The following is a 19,169-nucleotide window of genomic DNA, read 5'->3' as shown; positions in this document are numbered from 1 at the left end:
ACCTCGGAGTTCTCTAAATTGGATGCTGGTTGGCCCACTTTCCTTTGAAATACTGCACAGCCTGAAATAAAAACTGCCCTGTGCACAATCACACCACCGGTGGGACCTGCATCCAGCCCATCAGTAGGTGTTCATTTTGATGAGGAATATCACCGCACAGATAGTTAACAAGATGTTGGCTGTCCGTGTTGAGACATCCAGGTACCAGAAGAACTTAAACCTAAACTAGAGCACGGGGGCTCAGGAATGATTTTGGTATAGGTGTTGTGTGTGCGTATGTGCTTGCCGTAGGCAGCGCGCCTGCATATAGTGGAGCATCTCTCCTGCAGCCAGCCAAGGGAACTGATCAGATGGACGATCAAACACTAATCATTCCCTCACGGCCCATACCGAGTAAAGCTGTCATTAATTTTGCGGAATTACATCAAATCTGAGACATTCTTTATGTGGCCCACGGCCTGCAGACAGTTATACGACAGGGACTGCTGCGCTAAGCAGATGGGGTAGCTTGGCCGTGCATACTAAATACCACCGTCCCCCATTTCTCCACCCTCCCAACACTCTGCCCTCCTTCCAGGCACTCTGCTCCTGCTCCCTCTTTCTTTGTTTTCTACCCTTCTAATGCTTTTCCTTGACTATATGGTCACGCACTCCTCATTGATTACATCACGCACCCCGCTGCGATAGATGTTATTTAACCTTAAAAAAAATGCTCACGCAGCTTTAATTAATTCTGCATCCTTGATAGAGAAATAACTTGTATTGGAAAAGCTGTATTCACACACATGAGACACATCATGAATTAATTTAGGATGATGAGAAAATAAATTGTTTACCGACATAAATTTTTTATGTTTGGATCTTGGATGTCGACAACTTTAACTGTTTTCTTGGCTATAGACAACAGAAGGTCATAATCCCATTTGAGGTTTCCTTGGCAACTGATTACTGCTGAAGGCAAGTTACAATTTATGACTAGTGACACATACCTGCCATTCCCTTTGAATGAGACATGTGGTAAGCTATATTCAGACAGACCACCTCAGGTACTAAAACTGCAGTAGCACTCAGGGGCTTTACCATTTTCTTATATTGAGAGGAATTCCGAGCCAGGCTGCGAGAAATCAGCAGACGACGGGGATTAAATTTGTGCGGAATAGTTCTACAACCGATAAATAAACAACATGCCGACAATTCCCTGCCAGAGAAGTTGATAGTGTCTCTTTTATTCTATCTAAAGCTTAAAAGTGGTTATAATTCACACTTCACAAATAAAAAAAGGATAAATTCACATGGTGTGTGTGTGTATTATGTGTATGTGCATGCATGTCGGCGAGAGGGGGAGGGGGGAAGGGGGCATGACAGACAGAGCAGAGCCATAACAGCAGGCAGCCAGGTCAAGATCAAGCAGTTTCATGGACAATCCACTTTCAGTCTAGTCTCTATTAGGGTGAAGCCCCACATTCCTCCTGCACGGCCATCTTTTAACTTCACACAACAGTGACGCTTCAAAGTCAAGGCTATCTGGGGTCTGCCATAATGCTTTCTGTAATGACAGTGCTGCAAAACACAGACGGTTAGCAAAACAGACACAAAACCAGAAGGATGGAATGAATACTTCTTAAAGAGAGCTTTCATGTTCAAGCATTTTAGCATCTTCATATTGATTTAATGAAATTATGTTAAAAGACAAAGCAGGATCTCATTATGAATTTCAAAGAAGCTACAGCTGCAACAAAATGAAATTGGAAGCTGTCCTTACACCCCTTGCTTAAAACACAAATGTAAACAATGAATGCAAGTAAGCCATCCAGTATTTAATTATCCAACTGCATAGAGAGCCACTACTTCCAGCCGCACTTTGTCCACACAGGCTCAGCACACTATTAATCCACTTAAACACAATTTATAGGGTCTCAACATCGACTGTCCGTCGGCATAAAATTACATGAAGCGTCCTTATAGTGTCTTCAACAGACTAAATTAGCCAAACTGGACTTCCTAATTGAGGAGGAGTAAAGCACTGTGTGACTGGAATGACTCGTCAATGAGCCGAGATAAATAAGCGGGCCACGGGAAGAACATCAATAACTATAATAATATAGAATGAGCATTACTTAAGCTGTGGTTGCTGAGGCATGAGGACTTTAAATCTTAAACACTAACTTTAATTTCCACTTCTGGGTTTTTGCTTTTACAGACTGTACGACAAATGACATTTTTAATTCCCTAATCATTCTTTTTAAGTCCGATTCATATTTCTTTCAGATTGAATACAATTACAAAACTAATACTTTAATGTGTCTATAATTTAAAACCTTACAAATTGACATCTTGGAAAAAATAACTGAGCATATTATGTTTATTCAATCCCTCTCCTAAGGGTCATGTTTACCTAATCCTGGGGTATTATCAATGTGTTAAATCAGTCATAAACTTTGCTATTCTGTTGTTTGCAAATCTTATGGCACCAGGCTTAATTAATACAAAGCTGCCACAATGTCTGCACATAGTGTGTAATTTCTGTATTTTAGACCTCATGCTGCAGCAATATTAAGCTGTTTATTCCTGTGATCGAATGTCTCTCTTACATTATGAAAAAGTACAAAAAATGTGTGCTAAGATTACTTCACACAGCAGAGACCGTCTCAGGAGACTTAAGAGCATGCTGTGTGTTAGAGAGGGTTAGGAGATCTGGTCTGCAGGAGACAACCTGAATGCAAAGCATTGTGTTTTCAAGATGGTATACTGCCACCTGCTGTCCGCCGCTGTAACCTCATCATGCTGATGTTGGAAGGCAAATTTTAAGATGTGAGGCATTTCTCACACCACTACCACCATATTCCAAAAAGTAGTACTACTGGTTTAAAAAACAAACAAACAGAATTTCTCATGAAATCTGAAACATGGAAAAAAGTTAAAAGATCTTTTCCGGTGCCAAATTTTCCATAGCAAATTTACACAGATAAATAGGCCTACTGGTTGAATTTACGTTTACTTAAGTATAATGTTTAAGTTCAATATTGAGATACTTGTCCATATCCTGCCAATACTGTGGGCTACTTTTACTCATCTACATGTATTTTAAGTCACTTGCACTTTGCAGCTGCAGTTAGGTACAATTAAATAAAACAGAATAATACATTATTGTTATGGATTAAGCTAATCTACAGAACATAAAGTGGGCTAATGAATACAACCCCCACTTTTACCAGCTGCAACATTATTGATGCTTACTTATAAACGTAACAGCAATTTAAAACAAGTTATACAATACATGTTAATTTGGAATAGGCCACTTTGCAAATGGGTTATTTTTCCAATAAAACTTAAATTTGTTTTCAGTAAAATTTGGAATTCATGACTTGAACCAGAGTATTGTTCTACACTGTGGTTTTGTTATGTTTACTTTAGTAAAAGATATTAGTACTACAACTTCCACCAGTGCAGATAACGCCTAACACCTGTTTAATTGGAAAAAGCACCCTGCAGGACATTGATGCAACTAATTAGCATAAATTCAAACAAAGAACTATAAAATCATATGATTTATGTGCAGGTTGCAGAGAATCCTAAATAAAGTATTTACTGTATGTTATACAAAATCAATAGCTTTTACAGCGTACATCTACCTTCGTAATAATGACGTTGACAAACACAACGCAGTCACTAGGCAAACATTTGCAAGAAAAAAAATAAAAAATAAACCACAACAGCGAGTGAACAGGGTTACGTTACTTTCTCCCAATGTGCGCACATCCGCTAACCGTTGTTTTTCTCATCGCACACAGATATACTTATTTCCATTGGTCAGGCTCCACCATCGGACAACCAATGGCACTCAGTTCTCTGACATGCGGTGAGAAAAGTCACAGCAGCCGATGAGAAGCATCATATTACGTCCAGTGAGACCGCTGCCATTCTGCTTTGAGCATGGGGATTGTAGTTTATAATGCAGCTGTTCAGCGTTGTGTCACCGACAGCTGAACAGCAGCTCCCATAATTCCTCGGTGGAAGTGAAGCTGTCATGCTTGTGTTTTGCTTTGGTTTTTTGTTATTGTTTCGGGTTAGTGGAGCAACTGAGACCGAGGAGGAAAGCACGACTTATTTCGCTCGTGTTTTAGTTTGTTTTCTCACGGACCGAGACTTCTGTATCTGATAGAGAGACGTCTTGCTTCTGCGGTTTACAGAAAAGTGAGGGCGAAAAAGGTAAGCGAGACATCAGAGACGGTCGCGAGATAATGTGCGCAGATGTCTTTTGTAGTTAACAAAGCCTGTTATTGTCCTGTCTGACGTGCACGCGCGGCGCTTGAACTAATTGGATGAAGGTAATTAAATAGAACCGGTTCCAATCTATCCGTTATGGTTGTGATGCCACGTTTTCTTCCTAAGCTCGCATCGACGTGCAAGGCACACTGTTTTCTCGACATGTGCTACTGTTGGGCCTCAAGCCTCGTGCTGTGTAATATGAACCCTGCTAAAGCTGCAGTAGATTTTCGTCACTAATGTATGCTTTTCGACGGCATGTACAAAATGTCCTGCAATATTTACACCAGAAAAGTTTATTCCATAACACCTTAGTTTAGAAGGATGCTTTACAATAATGAAAACTCCATATCCCTTTAATTATGTTGGATTATGACAGCACCACATGAGATAAATATAAAGTATGGAAAAGTCACAGTTAATCCACAAGTGCAGCACATGTACACTTTTACAGTTCTCACTAAGTGTTTTTCCTTGCACAAGTTCTCATAATAGTCTGTTGTTAGTTTCTGGATATCTGCCCCAGCAAACAGTTCCATATGACCTGTGGTAGAGTCACTACCCAACGCACTGCTAAAAGAATAAATAATGCATTCTGTAAGCAGCATGTGTCTCCACGTGGTGTTACAAACTGCAGGCAGGAATTCCTTCAAAATGATTGAGAGTGTATTAACTAGTGGAATTTGAGCCCAACACCTGCTGGAGGCCCCAGACACCTTGTACTGCATGCTCACACGTGACGGTGTACAATAGCAAGTGATGATGACTGAAATAGCCCTAGTGACAAACATGTTGTATGTCATGTTCCTTAAAGGCCATGCAGTTGCTGAGGTTTAGTCTTTTAAGTGTGCGCTCAGTCAGGGTGTCATCTTACTGCTGAAAAAATACTCACAGACCTCTGTCTGGTTTGTTCTTCCTGCACTCACCTCTCACCTAGTTCACAATTGGCTCATCAAATCATGCATGTGAGTTTTTACCTTGCCCATGTTGTACATAACCTTAAAAAAAAACTCAACTCAAGTTTAACGATTGTGTTCTTTCCTGTAGGTGCAACATAGCCTGCCTTTGTTTTGCGTTGCCATGGAGAAGGCTTGGCAGGTGGAGTTCAGAAACGTGGGCTGCAGTTACTTCCCTGAGAGCAGAGTCGATTGCCACTACACACTGAGCTCAAATCACAACTGGGCCAACAGTGACTGGATAGGGCTCTTCAAGGTAATGTTAACATAATCACTGTCACAAAATCAAGATTAATGTATGTATCAAACTGCGAAATAACAGTGTGTGCATGTTTTCTTCCTCAGGTGGGATGGTCATCAGTGAAAGAATACCACACCTTTGTTTGGGCACTGGCCCCTGCTGACTATCAAGAGGGCACTGATGTCAACTGCTGTGTGCACTTCCAGGGTACTCATGCCCTTGTTTTCTAATTGTATTTTATTTCCCATAGTTAGCCGGAATCTATACGAGTACAGTGCTTACATCCGCACATAAAACCTTCAGCAGGAGATTGATGTTTCTGTAAATTGAATTGCTCTGTTGTGTACAAAAGGCTAGAGACTGGATATTGAGTTGAGGACAATGATAGTTATTTCTACCTTTAAGAGAATTTCCAAAGATGTAAAAGGGAACATATCCGGTGCAGAGAACAAATATCTCTCCTATATTGTTCGCTAACAAAGACACAGTCTCTTTCTTTCGAATGCAAGAGGTTGAGTAATGCGGATGACAAAGACAATGGCTCACAGCCTGCTCTGACTACCACTGCTCACTGGGGAGTACAGTGTTGACTCTGTCCTGTCTGTCAGTGACAGCTGATAAGCCTGATTCAGTGTGAGGGGCACGTGTGCAGCAGGTGTGGCATCGACCTCTCATGTAGTGATTTATCACCTACTAAAGCAGATGGTCATTGTCACTCTACATTGCAAGAAGAGCAGAGGAAGTAGAGTTAAAAAAAAACTGCTGATGGTTCCTTATCATCAGAGAGGCAGTGATTTAAAAACAAGGTTGCCTGTGCAGTGACCTGAACTGGTGTTATAAGTTACAATACAGCTCATAAACTTTGCTGTGTGTTATTCTCCATTCTGGCCCCTTTACTGTACATGTGAAACAGAAATTCTATGTAAATCATTGTAAACATGACGCTACAGAGCCTGTGTAAGATAAGGATAATATTAGGTTAGCTTACTTTATGGGCTGGAGGAAGTCACGGGCTGTGGCTGGCTGCTCTCTGGTCAGCCTGGGAAGCAGAAGGCATAGTTCAATTTGTGGTCATGTGGACAAAATTTGTTTAAACTAGGAAATAATCAGGAAATCTGTTGCTTGTAAACTTAAAACTTTCTATGAGAGACAGAAAGCATGGACAGCACCCGTAACAGGATGTAGAGGATTTGCTTTTTTTAGCATTAGATACGATTTTTTTTTAACCAGATTTCCCCTCTGTGAATTCAATAGCAGGCACTTGTTCCTGTTAGCTTATGTGTTGAGCATAAACACTTAAAGCAACCGAAAAACTGGACTTTAGACTAGGTTCCCAGGGACCTCAAGAATCAACTACACTTATGTATTTTCAAAACAATATACAGAAATAACAGATTATTAGGAGGGGGGGATATCAGGCATTACAGTTGCTCTGATACAGAGAGAAGCATGGAGAAATATATGACATAAAATAGAAGTAAGAAATATGTCAAATAGGTATTGCAGAGTTCAATTATTGCACAATTACCCAGCTTATAAGAGTTCAAAACTGTGTTGGCAGAATAGTGTCTTTGACTACGGTCTACCAGGACCCCAATTCATTGGTATTTTTAACAGAGCAACAATTAATACAGAAGCAGAAGATAATCTAATCTTATCTAATCTAATCTAATCTAATCTGACATCATTAGGAAACAAGTGATTGGCAAATGATCAAAACTACTACAAAGCAAATGTGATGTATGGCAGAAGTCTCACATCTGGTGGCCCCCAGGTACCCAAGTTGGTACGAAAAGGGTTAACGTGTACTAAACACTACATGTTATTGCCTAGTGAGCAGTTAGCCTGTTGGAGCTTGATGAATATTGGAGCTAGCTAGCTAGTCACTGTCCAAAACAACAGGGCCCTGAGACTACATGCCTCTTCTTAGAGGTCCTGTACCCAGAGTGACTTATTAAAACTTTCTGAACCAAATCCAGTTGAAATTGTTGGCTAGCCTCTTGGTTAACTTTGCACAGCATTTGATTAAAACAGATTTTGAGTCGCGTGTCTATGTGGACATGTAGTACCCTTTTCGGCTGAAGTTAGGCTAATGTTAGCGTAAGCTGACCTCTTTTACCTGCTTCAGTTTATGCGACGGTTGTGTTTGGCTAATCACACTGACCTTACACAACAATTGCAGATGAAACTCGATATTACCACCTTAACGCAAGTTAAATAGCAAACACGCGTGTCGGACAAAAATTGTTTTATTGTGCACAACAGACGCCAATAAAGCAGCTTCTTTTCCCTCAAAAATCAAGCACTTCAAGCAATCAACACTTGTAAGAATAAGCTAGCTCTGATACAGGACCATTTAAGTGATCCGTCAATTCAGGTGCTCTGTACTCATTAAGTACTTAAACAGGTGGAAAATGAAAACACGAACTCACTTGAGCCAAGCTGGGCTTCTTGCCGAAACAGCAGGATGCATAAAGTCCATTTCAGGCGGGTGAAAAGTCACAACATTTCAGACAATTTCTAAGAACTGCTCATTCCGTGAAAGTGTTTGCAACCATTGCAAACTCCAAACTGGCGCGCGACGCCATGTTTTTTTCTCGCTCACCTCCACCTGCGCCGAACGACGCGAGTGCTGCCACAGGTGGTCGGAAGCTGTATTGCAAAAGTCTGTTAATACATCAATGATAACGTAAACGTTGTCCAAATTTAGACAGGGTTAAATTACCTAAACTTTTTTACCTTTTCTTTTGTTCAACGCTATATAAAAGTTAGGCTACTTTGAAGCACATTAATTACTGCAGATTCATTTTGAGTTGGGTTTTTTGTATTTCTCTTGTTTGTACTGTATTTTTTGGAGATATCTGGCACTATAATTTTCTTCAGGATTAATAAAGTTCTATCTTATCTTATCTTATCTAACATGAGTCATCTTTTTTCTATCCCTTTATAGCCTCCTACCTACCCAAGCCCAGCTCTCAAGAGTATGAGTTTGTGTATATCGACGCTAAGGGGGAAGTGTGCTCCCGCAGCTCCAAATTCACTTTCTGCGCTCCGAAGCCTCTTGAGGATCTGGTGACCCTTGAGGAGGAGCCCCATGGAGAGGAAGGAGGCACAGACATGTTGCTGGTGGTGCCCAGAGCTGAACTGCTGCAGGTGAGCATAACAAATTCCAAATAGATTGACTAGATTAGGTAGTGAAGGTAGTGAGTTTGTCTTTGCAAAATGAATGAGTGCTGATAAAACACATATGCAGGGAAATCAGTACTATTGTTTATCTCTGGCACACTAAGACAAGAGCACAATTATGATTCCCTTTCCGCCGTCTGCTTTGCTTTTGTCTCTTGGCAGAGTCGACTGCAGGAATGTCTGCGAGAGCGAGCTGAGCTGCTGCAGGTGCAGGAGGTGGCAAATAGGCAGAAGGAGAAAGAAAAGGAGGAGTACAAGAGGGCGAGGGAGGCCTGGGACCGACGGCGCAGAGAGCTGGAGAGTGATATCGCCAGGCTGCATGAAGAGCTGTGGCAGAGTGGAGAGAAGATGAAGGAGATAGCGAGGAAGCAGAAGGTGGTGTATAGAGCTAGGCAAATGATTGGGGCATGATAATTTGATTAGCCCCAATTTGCCTTTTATTATTTCCATACTTGTTTCTCTGTCTGTTCCCTTATTCTCTGAGGATAAGCAAAAGTCTCTGCTGGAACAACATGCTGTCTTTTTACATTATTCAATTCCAAATAGTTACAAACAATAGTTTCTTAGAGCTGTTATAGTAAAATGTAAAATATTTCCATTTTGGTTGCCCAATCTTATAATTGTAAAATAAATTTCCTCATGTAACGCCTCTGGTCTGTTAGGAGGAGCGGGCTTTAGGAGAATCACTGGCCCAGGAGAAAAGCACTTTATTGGATGCGAGGGAGGAGAGCAAAGTGCGAATCAAAGAGCTGGAGGAGGATATCAAAACCCTGACACAGAGAACCGTGGAAAGAGAGACAGAGTTGGAAAGGTACAACATAAAATATCTTCTCCCTTTATCTTCCTTTTAGTGTTGTACGGCGCACAGGAACACTTTTGATTGTCAGTAACTAAATCTGTGTGTGCAGGATGAAGGAAAGAGCAAAGAGGGCTGGAGCTCAGAAAAAAGAAGAGGAGAGTGAGAGAAAGAGCCTGCAGGTAATTATAAGCCAGAACATATTGAAATCATAATCAGACCTATTCCTTTATTGTCATTATCTAAATGTGCTATTCTTTCTGTCTTTCTTATAGACCAAGCTGGAACAGACGGAGGGTGAGCTCCGAAGTCTGTCCAAAGAGTTCCAGGGCTTGAGGACTTCACTGGCCCAGAGAGACACAAGTGTCCTGCAGCTCCAAAGCACCATCACCACCCTCACCCAGAAACTCACCACCGCCCACAGGAAAGAGGTAAGGAAAGAGGGGAAGGGGACAAAAGGAGGATTGTTTGATGTCACCACATCCTTAAACTTAGCTTCAATTGACTTTAAACAGGACTTTGGATTTTAAAGTTAAGAATTAGTCTGGCATTTTCTTCCAAATGACCTCACAGCTATGTAGCCAACACATGCTTTCTCCTTCCTTTTTGGCCAGGCTGAGAGCGAGGCAGCTCTGAAGGAGATGCGTAGTCTGCGGGAGCGTCTGAACACCAGCGAGCGTGCTGCAGAGGGCTTGAAGAGCGATCTAAGTGCGATGGTAGCTCAGAGGGATCACGGGCAGGCAGAACTGCATCAGGCTCGTCTGCAGGCTGCACAGCTCACCCTGCAGCTGGCAGATTCCAGTCTGGCCCTGAGAGAGGGAAGAGCGCGCTGGACCCAGGAGAGGCAGAGTCTGCAGCGCAATGCTGAGGTACTGCAGGAGAACAAAGAAGAAAATGTTTCATATTTATTCAGTTGTAGAGTTTAGATTATACTTTGTTCCGCTTTTGTCTATGTGAGTTATTCGATATATAGAAACAGCATTAATGTCTGATGAAATGTTCCTATAGCTCTTGTGGTATATATTACTCACTGCCTGACGTGAACATGTTATTTACTGAATAATTGTGTGTGTCACTCTGACAGAGGGACCACGACCGTCTGGAGAAACTCAACACAGAGATGCAGCGGATGGAGGAGAGGCTGCAAGAGGAGACGATGGAGAGAGTGAAGCTGGAGGTGGAGCTTGGGAGAGAACAGGATTGCAACAGGGTGACTAAAACAAAGAACTTATTGCATTGAGTGTTTCCTTTTATAGGGTCATTATTTGTAGTTTACTTCAACTTGATTGTCGTAACTGAAATTAAATGTATACATGTAAACAACGAAAAGTGCACACAATTTGAACTCTTAGCTTGGCGGAAAAGCCGGGAGCAGGAGGAAAAGCTTGCTTGGCTCTGTGTTTTAAAAATCCATTTACCAGTGACAGAGATAAGAAGCAAAAACAGACTCAAAACGACAAGTGCTGGAACTACTTCTTGGCCGACCAAAGTGGCTTCCTGTATTTTTATCGTCACTGTGACTGCTTCCAGTCTGCATGCTAAGCTTAGCACATTTAAGTTTCAATCTTTACAGCTAACTCTCTGCAAGAAAGCAAATAAACTTATCTCCCAAAATGTCCAGCATCTCCAGAGTGTTCTGACATGTCCTGTTGTCTCCTGATATGTGGCCTGCAGGTCCAGCTGAGTGAAACCCGCAGGGAGCTCCAGGAGCTGAAGGCCAGCCTGAGGGTCGCACAAAAGGAGAAGGAGCAGCTACATGCAGAGAAACAGGTAAGCCAACATGAATCTGTGCTGATGTGTTGTCTGACCAAAAAAAGAGGACATAATAATGTTTTGTTTCGAGATTTTTGAACTCTGTAACCCTGTAAGGATTCACAGGTACTGACTTTATGGTCTATTTATTATCAGCTGATGAGCTCTAAAGGCAAATGAAAGGCTCGTATGGATTAACAAGTAAATCCTTTTATTCTAATCAGCTCATAACTGCCGCCTCTGCTCATTACCAGCTTTAAATTGAGTGCAAGTTTAGGAACAATTTGTGCCACTAAGCTCAAGTGCTCCTACAAACAATAATTGTTTATCTAAACGCTCTTTTTAATAGAATATTCGTACACCCTGAAGCTAATAGATGTAACATATACACGAGAACACCGGGATCGTGAATGTCCCAGGTGTTGGGAATCTTCTGTCTGTTGTTGTCTTCTTGGTTGTTATTGTGCAGTATAAATTGTTTATAGTGCAATATAAATCAGTGGATTTCAGTGCAGTCAGTGCTGTCGCTGTTAAAGTGCCTGCAGAGTTTTTGTTGGCTAACCACAATCGCATTTACCGGCTACTGGCAGAGTACATGGTCGATGTTTTTAAAATCAGTGTCCAGCTTAATTTTAACATCGGCCATATGGGATCATAGCGGGCAATCTGTGGCACTTCATAAATCAAACAAACGTTTCAATGCTCATTGAACAGCGATAATAATATTTATATAATAGCAGACATTGTGTTTGTGTGTTTCCTGTGTAACGATTTTATGTTGCTTTGGCCTGAAGAAGTGGGACATCATGAGGGTTATGAGGGTGACGGCTGCTGAAGCCGTGATTAAAGTCCTGCCCGGGTGTGTGATATGATGGCTGTATTTTCCGCTGCAGGAGTTGATGGACTACATCTGTCAGCTGGAGCAGAAGATGGGAACAGTGGCCGGTGCCAAGTGGAGCGCTGCCCTGCCTGCCTCTACAGGTGAATGGAGCCCCACATTAATCTACTGTATGCCCAGCAGATGTGAACAATAAAAGTGTTCACTATCACTCAACAGCAGCACTAAATATTGTTCAGAGTGGCCTGTGTTGTGGGAAACAGAGGAAGTGATTGGAGGAAAGTGACCACTCTTTTGTTTCTATCTGGCAGGGCGGCCTGGCAGTGCATTATCTGACTCTGAGGACGAGAACCCCGAGGCTCTGCAGCCCCTCCGCCCGCCAAGACCTCTGGGACACTACAGCCTGTGTGAGCAGGGCGAGCCTGATTCTCTACTCCTTGCCACCCCTCCTCCCTCCCCCAGGGAGATGGAGAGGAGCGCGGTGGTCATCAACCAGCCAGCCCCGCTCTCCTCGCCACGCCAGGCCGGCGCTGACACACTGGCACACAGCTCTGACTCGGTGAGACGTGCTATCTGAGCCATTCAGCGTCACCATTGTGTAATTATATGTGATACTGAAAATGAGCTATGTCCTCCTGCTGATAGCCACACGCTCCAGTTAAACATGGGCAGTGGATCGTTTGATACAGACATTATCTCCCCGAAGCAATTAGGCCGCTAGTCTGCAAGTTATTAGACTGTAATAGCTGCTGGACAGATATGTTTTAACTGTTTATGTGTGTGTGTGTGTGTTGCTCTCTGGTGTTAAGGAGGATGAAACTGATTCACTTCAGTGTGGAAGGCACAGCTCTGGAGAGGAAACAGCACTTTTGCTGCCCGAGCATGCAGACACCATTCTCAGGTAAGACCTGCCATCTCAAACACACGTTAAAGCATACATAAAATACACACAAACACACACTCACACTCACAGGACCCATTACTCTAAAGTATCAAAGGATTAATACTGAATAAAATACCCATTTCAAAGTTGATACAGTTCTCATATGTAGGAATATGTCCAAAAAAAGTCATCACTCTGAGGAGTTCTTTTGAAAAGTAGTAACTTTTGACTTCTTATATTACTCAGGTATTTAATTTGTTTCCTATTTTAGACCTTTACTCTACAACTCTGCTACATGTCACAAGGAGACTTATTTTTTTTAATCAAATGCAATCAACTGCTTGAGATTCAAACTGTTGTTAGAATAGAATAAAATACTTTATTGTCATTGCACAAATGTACAATGACATTTTAATTGCATCTACTCTCAATGGTAGGGGTTAAAACAAAGTTAAAGGCACCATATCTTTTGAATGGATGTTCTCATATTTTACATGGGTTTAATATTTTTGGGTGTTTATTGTTCACAGTGAAAAAGTGAAAACTGCATAATTCCCTTTTTTTCCAGAATTACATTTATAAAAATGTCGCCTCTGAAATGGGCCGTTCAGAACAGCTGCATGTTTCTATGTAGAACCTTGCTTTGGCTGATATCGACCAATCGTCCTTCACCATCATTCACCTCAGGCTGCCTTCTTGCACTAGCTTGTAGTTAAGTTCTGATATCTCCTGGCGATTCTGGCTCGTACATATAAGGCCGAATAATCGTGGCTAATGTCTGACCTTTTAATAGCAAAACAGCTTGTTAGTTTCAGGAGGAAGGAGAGGCTCCGAAAATTAATTAAATTAAAATGTTTATACAATACGTAGCTAGAATATGTCCCCTTTAATAGACCTTTAGCTGAACTCTATTGGCTGGTGACCTCTGACGAACAACAGTTTCTTGCTGTGGCCTCCTGTCTTGTCATATATGTGTGTATTTGTCTATCAGCAGTTCCTTCCTCTTTTTTCATATTACAACCCCTCAGATACTGTGAATCTTGTGACTCTTATGTTTGGAACCACGAAACTTAACTACTTATCTTTATGTCAAGTAGATAAAACCAGCTCCACCTCCACCTGCTACAACAATAAAACACTATTAACACATTGTTGCATGAGAATAAACAACGCGATGGTGTCATATATCAGACACAGAGGCCGTTTTTCTGTGGGACAAAATATCTTTACTTTTACTTCTTTATGTTTTAAAGATAAAGCTTCTGTACTATCACTTGTGTACGATTGTAGATTGATGGAGTATTTTTATCTTGTTGTAGTAGTGTTTTTACTTGTTCTCCCACTGCCTTCAATACTGTTAACACTATTATTAAATCCAAGTATTCGATGTTGCAAATGTTATGACTATATATTGATTTACCCGGATTAAGGTTAGCATGTATCCCCCCCTAATGAAGAGGAAGGCAAGTGACAATTAAAAATCCCAACAAATCAAGCATCGTGGAAGATTTAATGTTCAAAAATGGAGATTTGCATTACTGACTGCTTATTAAAAATTTCTTTGAGGCCAAACAAGCCAACAAATTTCTTCCTGTCATGCCGGCTGGTTTTAAACTCAGCAATGCGTCATATTTTATGAGCTCAGGACTTGATTTGTGTGGACAACCTTACGCTGCAAAGTAATTTGTGAACACCGCCGCCAGATAAATGCAGCGGAGTAAAAAAGTATCGTATTTCTCCCTTAGATGTAGAAAAGTTAAAGCCTAAAGTATCTTAAAATGTAACATTGAAGTACTTTTACTTTATCTTCAGCACCTGATTAGATCTACTTAGTTACTTAGCGCCTCTGGTCACACACAGAAATGGTTTCACGCTCTCACTATGAATTCAGAGCTCGCTAATGCACACAGACATGTCATGCGACAAATTATTTATGGCGACAGGCTGAGTATGGCTGGAAGATGGAAGTTTTGAATATGCGGTCGTAAAAGAAGTTGAGTCAGGGTGAGGCGGGGGAGACGGCGTGAGACAGAGGAGGGGCGAGATGGGAGGACAAGGGGACAGATAAGTTGACAGCGAGCTGTAGCAATGATTTACCTGATGGGTGTACCGCAGTCACGGGCCAATTTTCAGCATCATTAAAGCCCTCTCTCTCCCACTCACCCGCTGCTTCAGCCTAACCTCCTCTTTCAACCAGAATGTGTGTTTCTTTCACTTTTTCACACACGCGCACTCTCTGCTTTGTGTCTTCCCTCAGTGATCTGGCCGACACATCCCTGTGGTAACCGGTGGACATGCGGCCGCGGCTTCGGCGAGCGATCAAAAAAGAGGAGAAGTTGGACTTTCTTGGAGTTAATGTGCTTCCACATGACTTCCACTAACAAGCACACACACACACACACAGCTCACTCACTACACAAACACAATGTTAATATGCAATTTATCTTAACATGCTATCTGCCATCTTCGGTTTTTCCTTCTTAGATTGTCGTGTTATCACCCCGGCTGATGCTTGTGGCGGCAGGTCAACACCACGTTTATGTCTGACAGAAGACTGTTCTGGTGTTTGAGAGTTCGCAGACTGTAGCTGAATGATTTCTGTTGAATCATTGCGACGTCGAGAGCTTTACGACGGATGTTATGTCGCTTTTATGACATTTGTGATTAGGAGTCATGACAGGCACTGTAATTATGATGTTTTGTGCCGGGGCCTCGGCTCCGCTGGAAATCACAGCAAAAGTCTCCTCCAGCTTTAAATTCTCCACGGCGGCTTGGAACACTTTTCATGACAGCATAACGTAAACAATACAGCATCATGCTAGAGTTATATTGCAGCAATATAGGTCTATGACATCATATTTCTCCTCCATTTACTCAGAAGTAGGATTTTGATATGCACTTTCTCGTACGCATTAGCGGTTGATTGTTGTCGTGCAGATGCAGTTTAGGCGCTTTGAGATGGACAAGCATTGGACACAGAGAGCTTATTGAACAGATTGTGTTTAAAGTCTATTAAGATAGATGCCAGATGCAACTTTCTACTTCAGTAACTTCATATCATCATTATTATAAAATTAATGCTCATTAAGCTTTTCACTACAGATCAGCTGCAGTTTTTACTCGCTTATGATCCCGGGTTTTATGTTTCACAGCTATTGAAATGAAATGCTAATTTACAAGCTAGTCCTTTGGATATTTAGTGTTGTTACAGTTTGTATTGTACAGAGAGTTTATCTCACATCTATGCGGCTCTAGATTTGTGCCTAAAATGATTTTAAAAAGAGTAAAAGAAAATCATCTTTATAGAAGCGGACATCCTGACGCGGTGTTGGTATTTCCCCCTTAGCCCTTTGGCATTATACTGCCTAATAAAAATCGCTGCCTACCTTTTAATCAATACTGTATGCATTTTTCATGATTTTCTATTTATAATTAACTTGAGTTACGCTGCAATGAGGCTATATTCAGGTTTAGTTTGAAATAGGGGTTTGGTTTTCACACAACTCTTTGTGCAATGTGTGACAAAGTTTTCCATGCTTGGCTCAGACGATTTGCTCGACACTTTGATGCTTGATTTTATCTGCTGTATTTGCACCCTATTTTTACTATAGAAGAGTTTTTAGAGGAAAAGTTGCTATATGGATACTTAAAAAATACGTCTCTTGTGTGTCCTCTCATCATTATCTTAATCATTACCATGGTGTGTTGTGTTTACGCATATTTTATGTAAACTTTTTTTTCTTTTCTAATACTTAAACTGACTCTGAGGTTTGATATTTGAGTGATAAGTCGCGGGATATCGGTGCTAATGAAAGGGAATGAAACCAGCGAGAGATTGGTTTTAAAGTTTAAACAGCTTCAGCAGGAGGAGGGTTATTGAAGTAGGCATAAATGTGTGTCCTTCTCTCATTTACCTTGTGTCACTGGGTATTATGGTGTTGCAGTACATGATGACTCTCCTTATATAGATGTAGGACTGTTTGAAGGGAGCCTGGTATTCTCTCCTATAAGAAAGCGCACTACATGTATTCTCCATAGTCTTCGTTTGTGGTTGTAATCTGACTTTTATGTGTTGAGGTAGACTTTTTTTTTTGTCGTTCCACTGAGAGCTCCAGTACTCGTCAGGATACTGTCTCCCATTGCAATAAAACTCCAGTGGTTATGGTTTGTTTTGAAGTTTTGTGTGTGAAGGTTACCCCACGTGTACGCCACCCACCCACCGTGTATTTTCTTACCAGTCATGTAACAGGGTCCGGGGCGGGGTTCTGTATAATAAAATGGTTTATGTATCCATCATTGGGTCTAATGTGTCTTTTTCTGGCCAAAGATCATAGCAATATTTTGATCCTCACATGACATTTCACTGGTAATTAACTATGCCATTTCTTTTCACACTGCTATATAACCCATATTCCCTTTTGGCTCATTGCCTATCTCGCATACATCCCTCATTCTGGGTTTTCTCCACACTCACCTTTTGCCTCTCTCCCCTCAGGCCCCGACCTCCTCATCATCTCCATCCTTGCGCCTCTCCTACTCCTCCGGCGATCTCCTATAGCTCCCCGCGTTTGAAGCTCTCCTCACCACACTCCCTCCATCTTAAGTCTGGGGTGACGATAGCTAATTATAAAATCAATGATGCCGGGCTGCCTAGTTTACAGCCCCCTCTAAAACCTTAACTGGGAAATCACTGTGGGATTGATGACTCCCTCACTCTTTATCTCTTTTAATTAGAAATGTAAAAGATATGAAGACCCAGAGGCCAGAACACATCTCCTAGTTTTTATGACCCCGACGCCTCGCTCCCCTTCCCCAAATCACCCCTCTTCTTCTCTCTACCTGGCCTTGTTTATTTCCTCTGCCTCCCTTCCCTGCTGGCACACCCTCCATTCCCACTCAGATACCTTTACCCGTTCCTCCATCACTTTCTCCATTACCCTTCCTTTAAGATGGCACGCCTGCCCGTCTGCTCGCGCAGGGGGAAGGTGTTAAATTTACGGTCTTTGCACTTGAAAACGCTCCTCACCTTCCCCTCACCTCTCGTCTCTTCCCTTGACTGATTCACCAACCCTCCGTGGATTCACCGCGTGTGTAACAAATGACCAAAATGTCCTTTTCGTCTGTTCTGACCCAACAAGAGACACGCTGTAAAAGATGTGCTGTTTCACACTGTGACCCCGCTCCAATCTGCATGCATCCACAAAAATACACCACATCAAACCCAGGTGCACCACCTTTTTATATCCCACCCTGAGCCCGGGCCTTTACTCCCTAACTCCCCAGGAGCACCTTGGATCACTGAGCTTTATCCTGGTGATCACTCTCTGAGGAGCTCCATTATCTCTCCCATTTGTTGACTAAGGTAACGCTGCGGTTTGCTCACGTTCGCAGCGAGCTCAGCGGTATGCAGCAGGGCTTCTCTTTCTCTCTCTCTCTGGGTTTAAAAATTCAAATGAGTTTCTTTGGTTTGCCGCACTCATGACCCACTTTTATGGATTCTTTACTATTTTTTATGAATAATTGATGCCCTGAGGCTGCAAGAATATTACAAGGGAGATTTTTTACCCTTTATTAATTCATTGCACCTTTTTTTTTCCAGCGGCCTTTCTTTACACATTTTCATCTTTTCCCATTATCAGAGAATATTCCCCGCTAACTCGAGTAATTAGTTAATCAAGTATCGTCGACGTGGAACGATGAGTATATAGAAATCTTACCCGGCTCCTTTAAATTCCCCCAAGCACACCCAAACCCTCCCATGGGTTCCCATGGCAACATCGTCCAGGGGCTGGGTATATGAGGCCGTTTGATTGTTCCTTGTAAAATAGTGTGTAATGTATGGGCCTTATTTTAATTCCGGTCTGGTGTTATTGATCTGTCTTTAATGATAGTTAATTAAAGCAATCGTATAATTGATAGAATCTCATCTCTGTTTATCACCCTCCTCTGATTCTCTCTCTCTCTCTCTCCGTCTTTCTATTAATAAAATCAAGGTGAGGCATTAGTATCCCACACTGGTGCGCTGAAAAAAAGAGAGATGTTTACTATCAGAAGCCCTTTACAAAGAGGGTTCCTGTTCTTTATCAAGAGGAGCACGCTCTTATCAGTGACAGTGATTTACTCGAGGCAGGTCTCATAAAAGGAATAAATTATACACTTGATTTTTACAGAACCGATCTGAAGAAGTCCATCCTAGAGTTTCCTTAATTTAAGGTTGCCTGTTTAAATGTGGTTAGCACTATTATGTTCAG

At 41.8% G+C, this 19,169-nt stretch overlaps 1 protein-coding gene across 1 annotated transcript; it reads left to right on the top strand.

Annotated features, from left to right (window-relative positions):
* The first annotated feature begins 4,085 nt into the window (after positions 1-4,085).
* Positions 4,086-17,214, top strand: calcoco1a (calcium binding and coiled-coil domain 1a). Its single transcript, XM_069660882.1, has 15 exons — positions 4,086-4,209; positions 5,314-5,478; positions 5,568-5,670; positions 8,414-8,616; positions 8,812-9,024; positions 9,312-9,460; positions 9,558-9,627; positions 9,721-9,876; positions 10,060-10,314; positions 10,530-10,655; positions 11,120-11,215; positions 12,091-12,178; positions 12,347-12,594; positions 12,845-12,936; positions 15,176-17,214. Exons 2-15 carry the CDS (start codon positions 5,347-5,349, stop codon positions 15,201-15,203), a joined length of 1,959 nt encoding a protein of 652 aa, XP_069516983.1. The 5' UTR covers positions 4,086-4,209; positions 5,314-5,346; the 3' UTR covers positions 15,204-17,214.
* Positions 17,215-19,169: the final 1,955 nt, after the last annotated feature.

This window comes from Semicossyphus pulcher, unplaced genomic scaffold, assembly GCF_022749685.1.
Source record: "Semicossyphus pulcher isolate SPU_LCO1_2020_fin unplaced genomic scaffold, fSemPul1.0.p SCAF_13, whole genome shotgun sequence".
Taxonomy (NCBI): domain Eukaryota; kingdom Metazoa; phylum Chordata; class Actinopteri; order Labriformes; family Labridae; genus Semicossyphus; species Semicossyphus pulcher.
The sequence above is the reverse complement of the archived record's forward strand: the minus strand, read 5'-3'. Positions and strand labels throughout refer to the sequence as shown.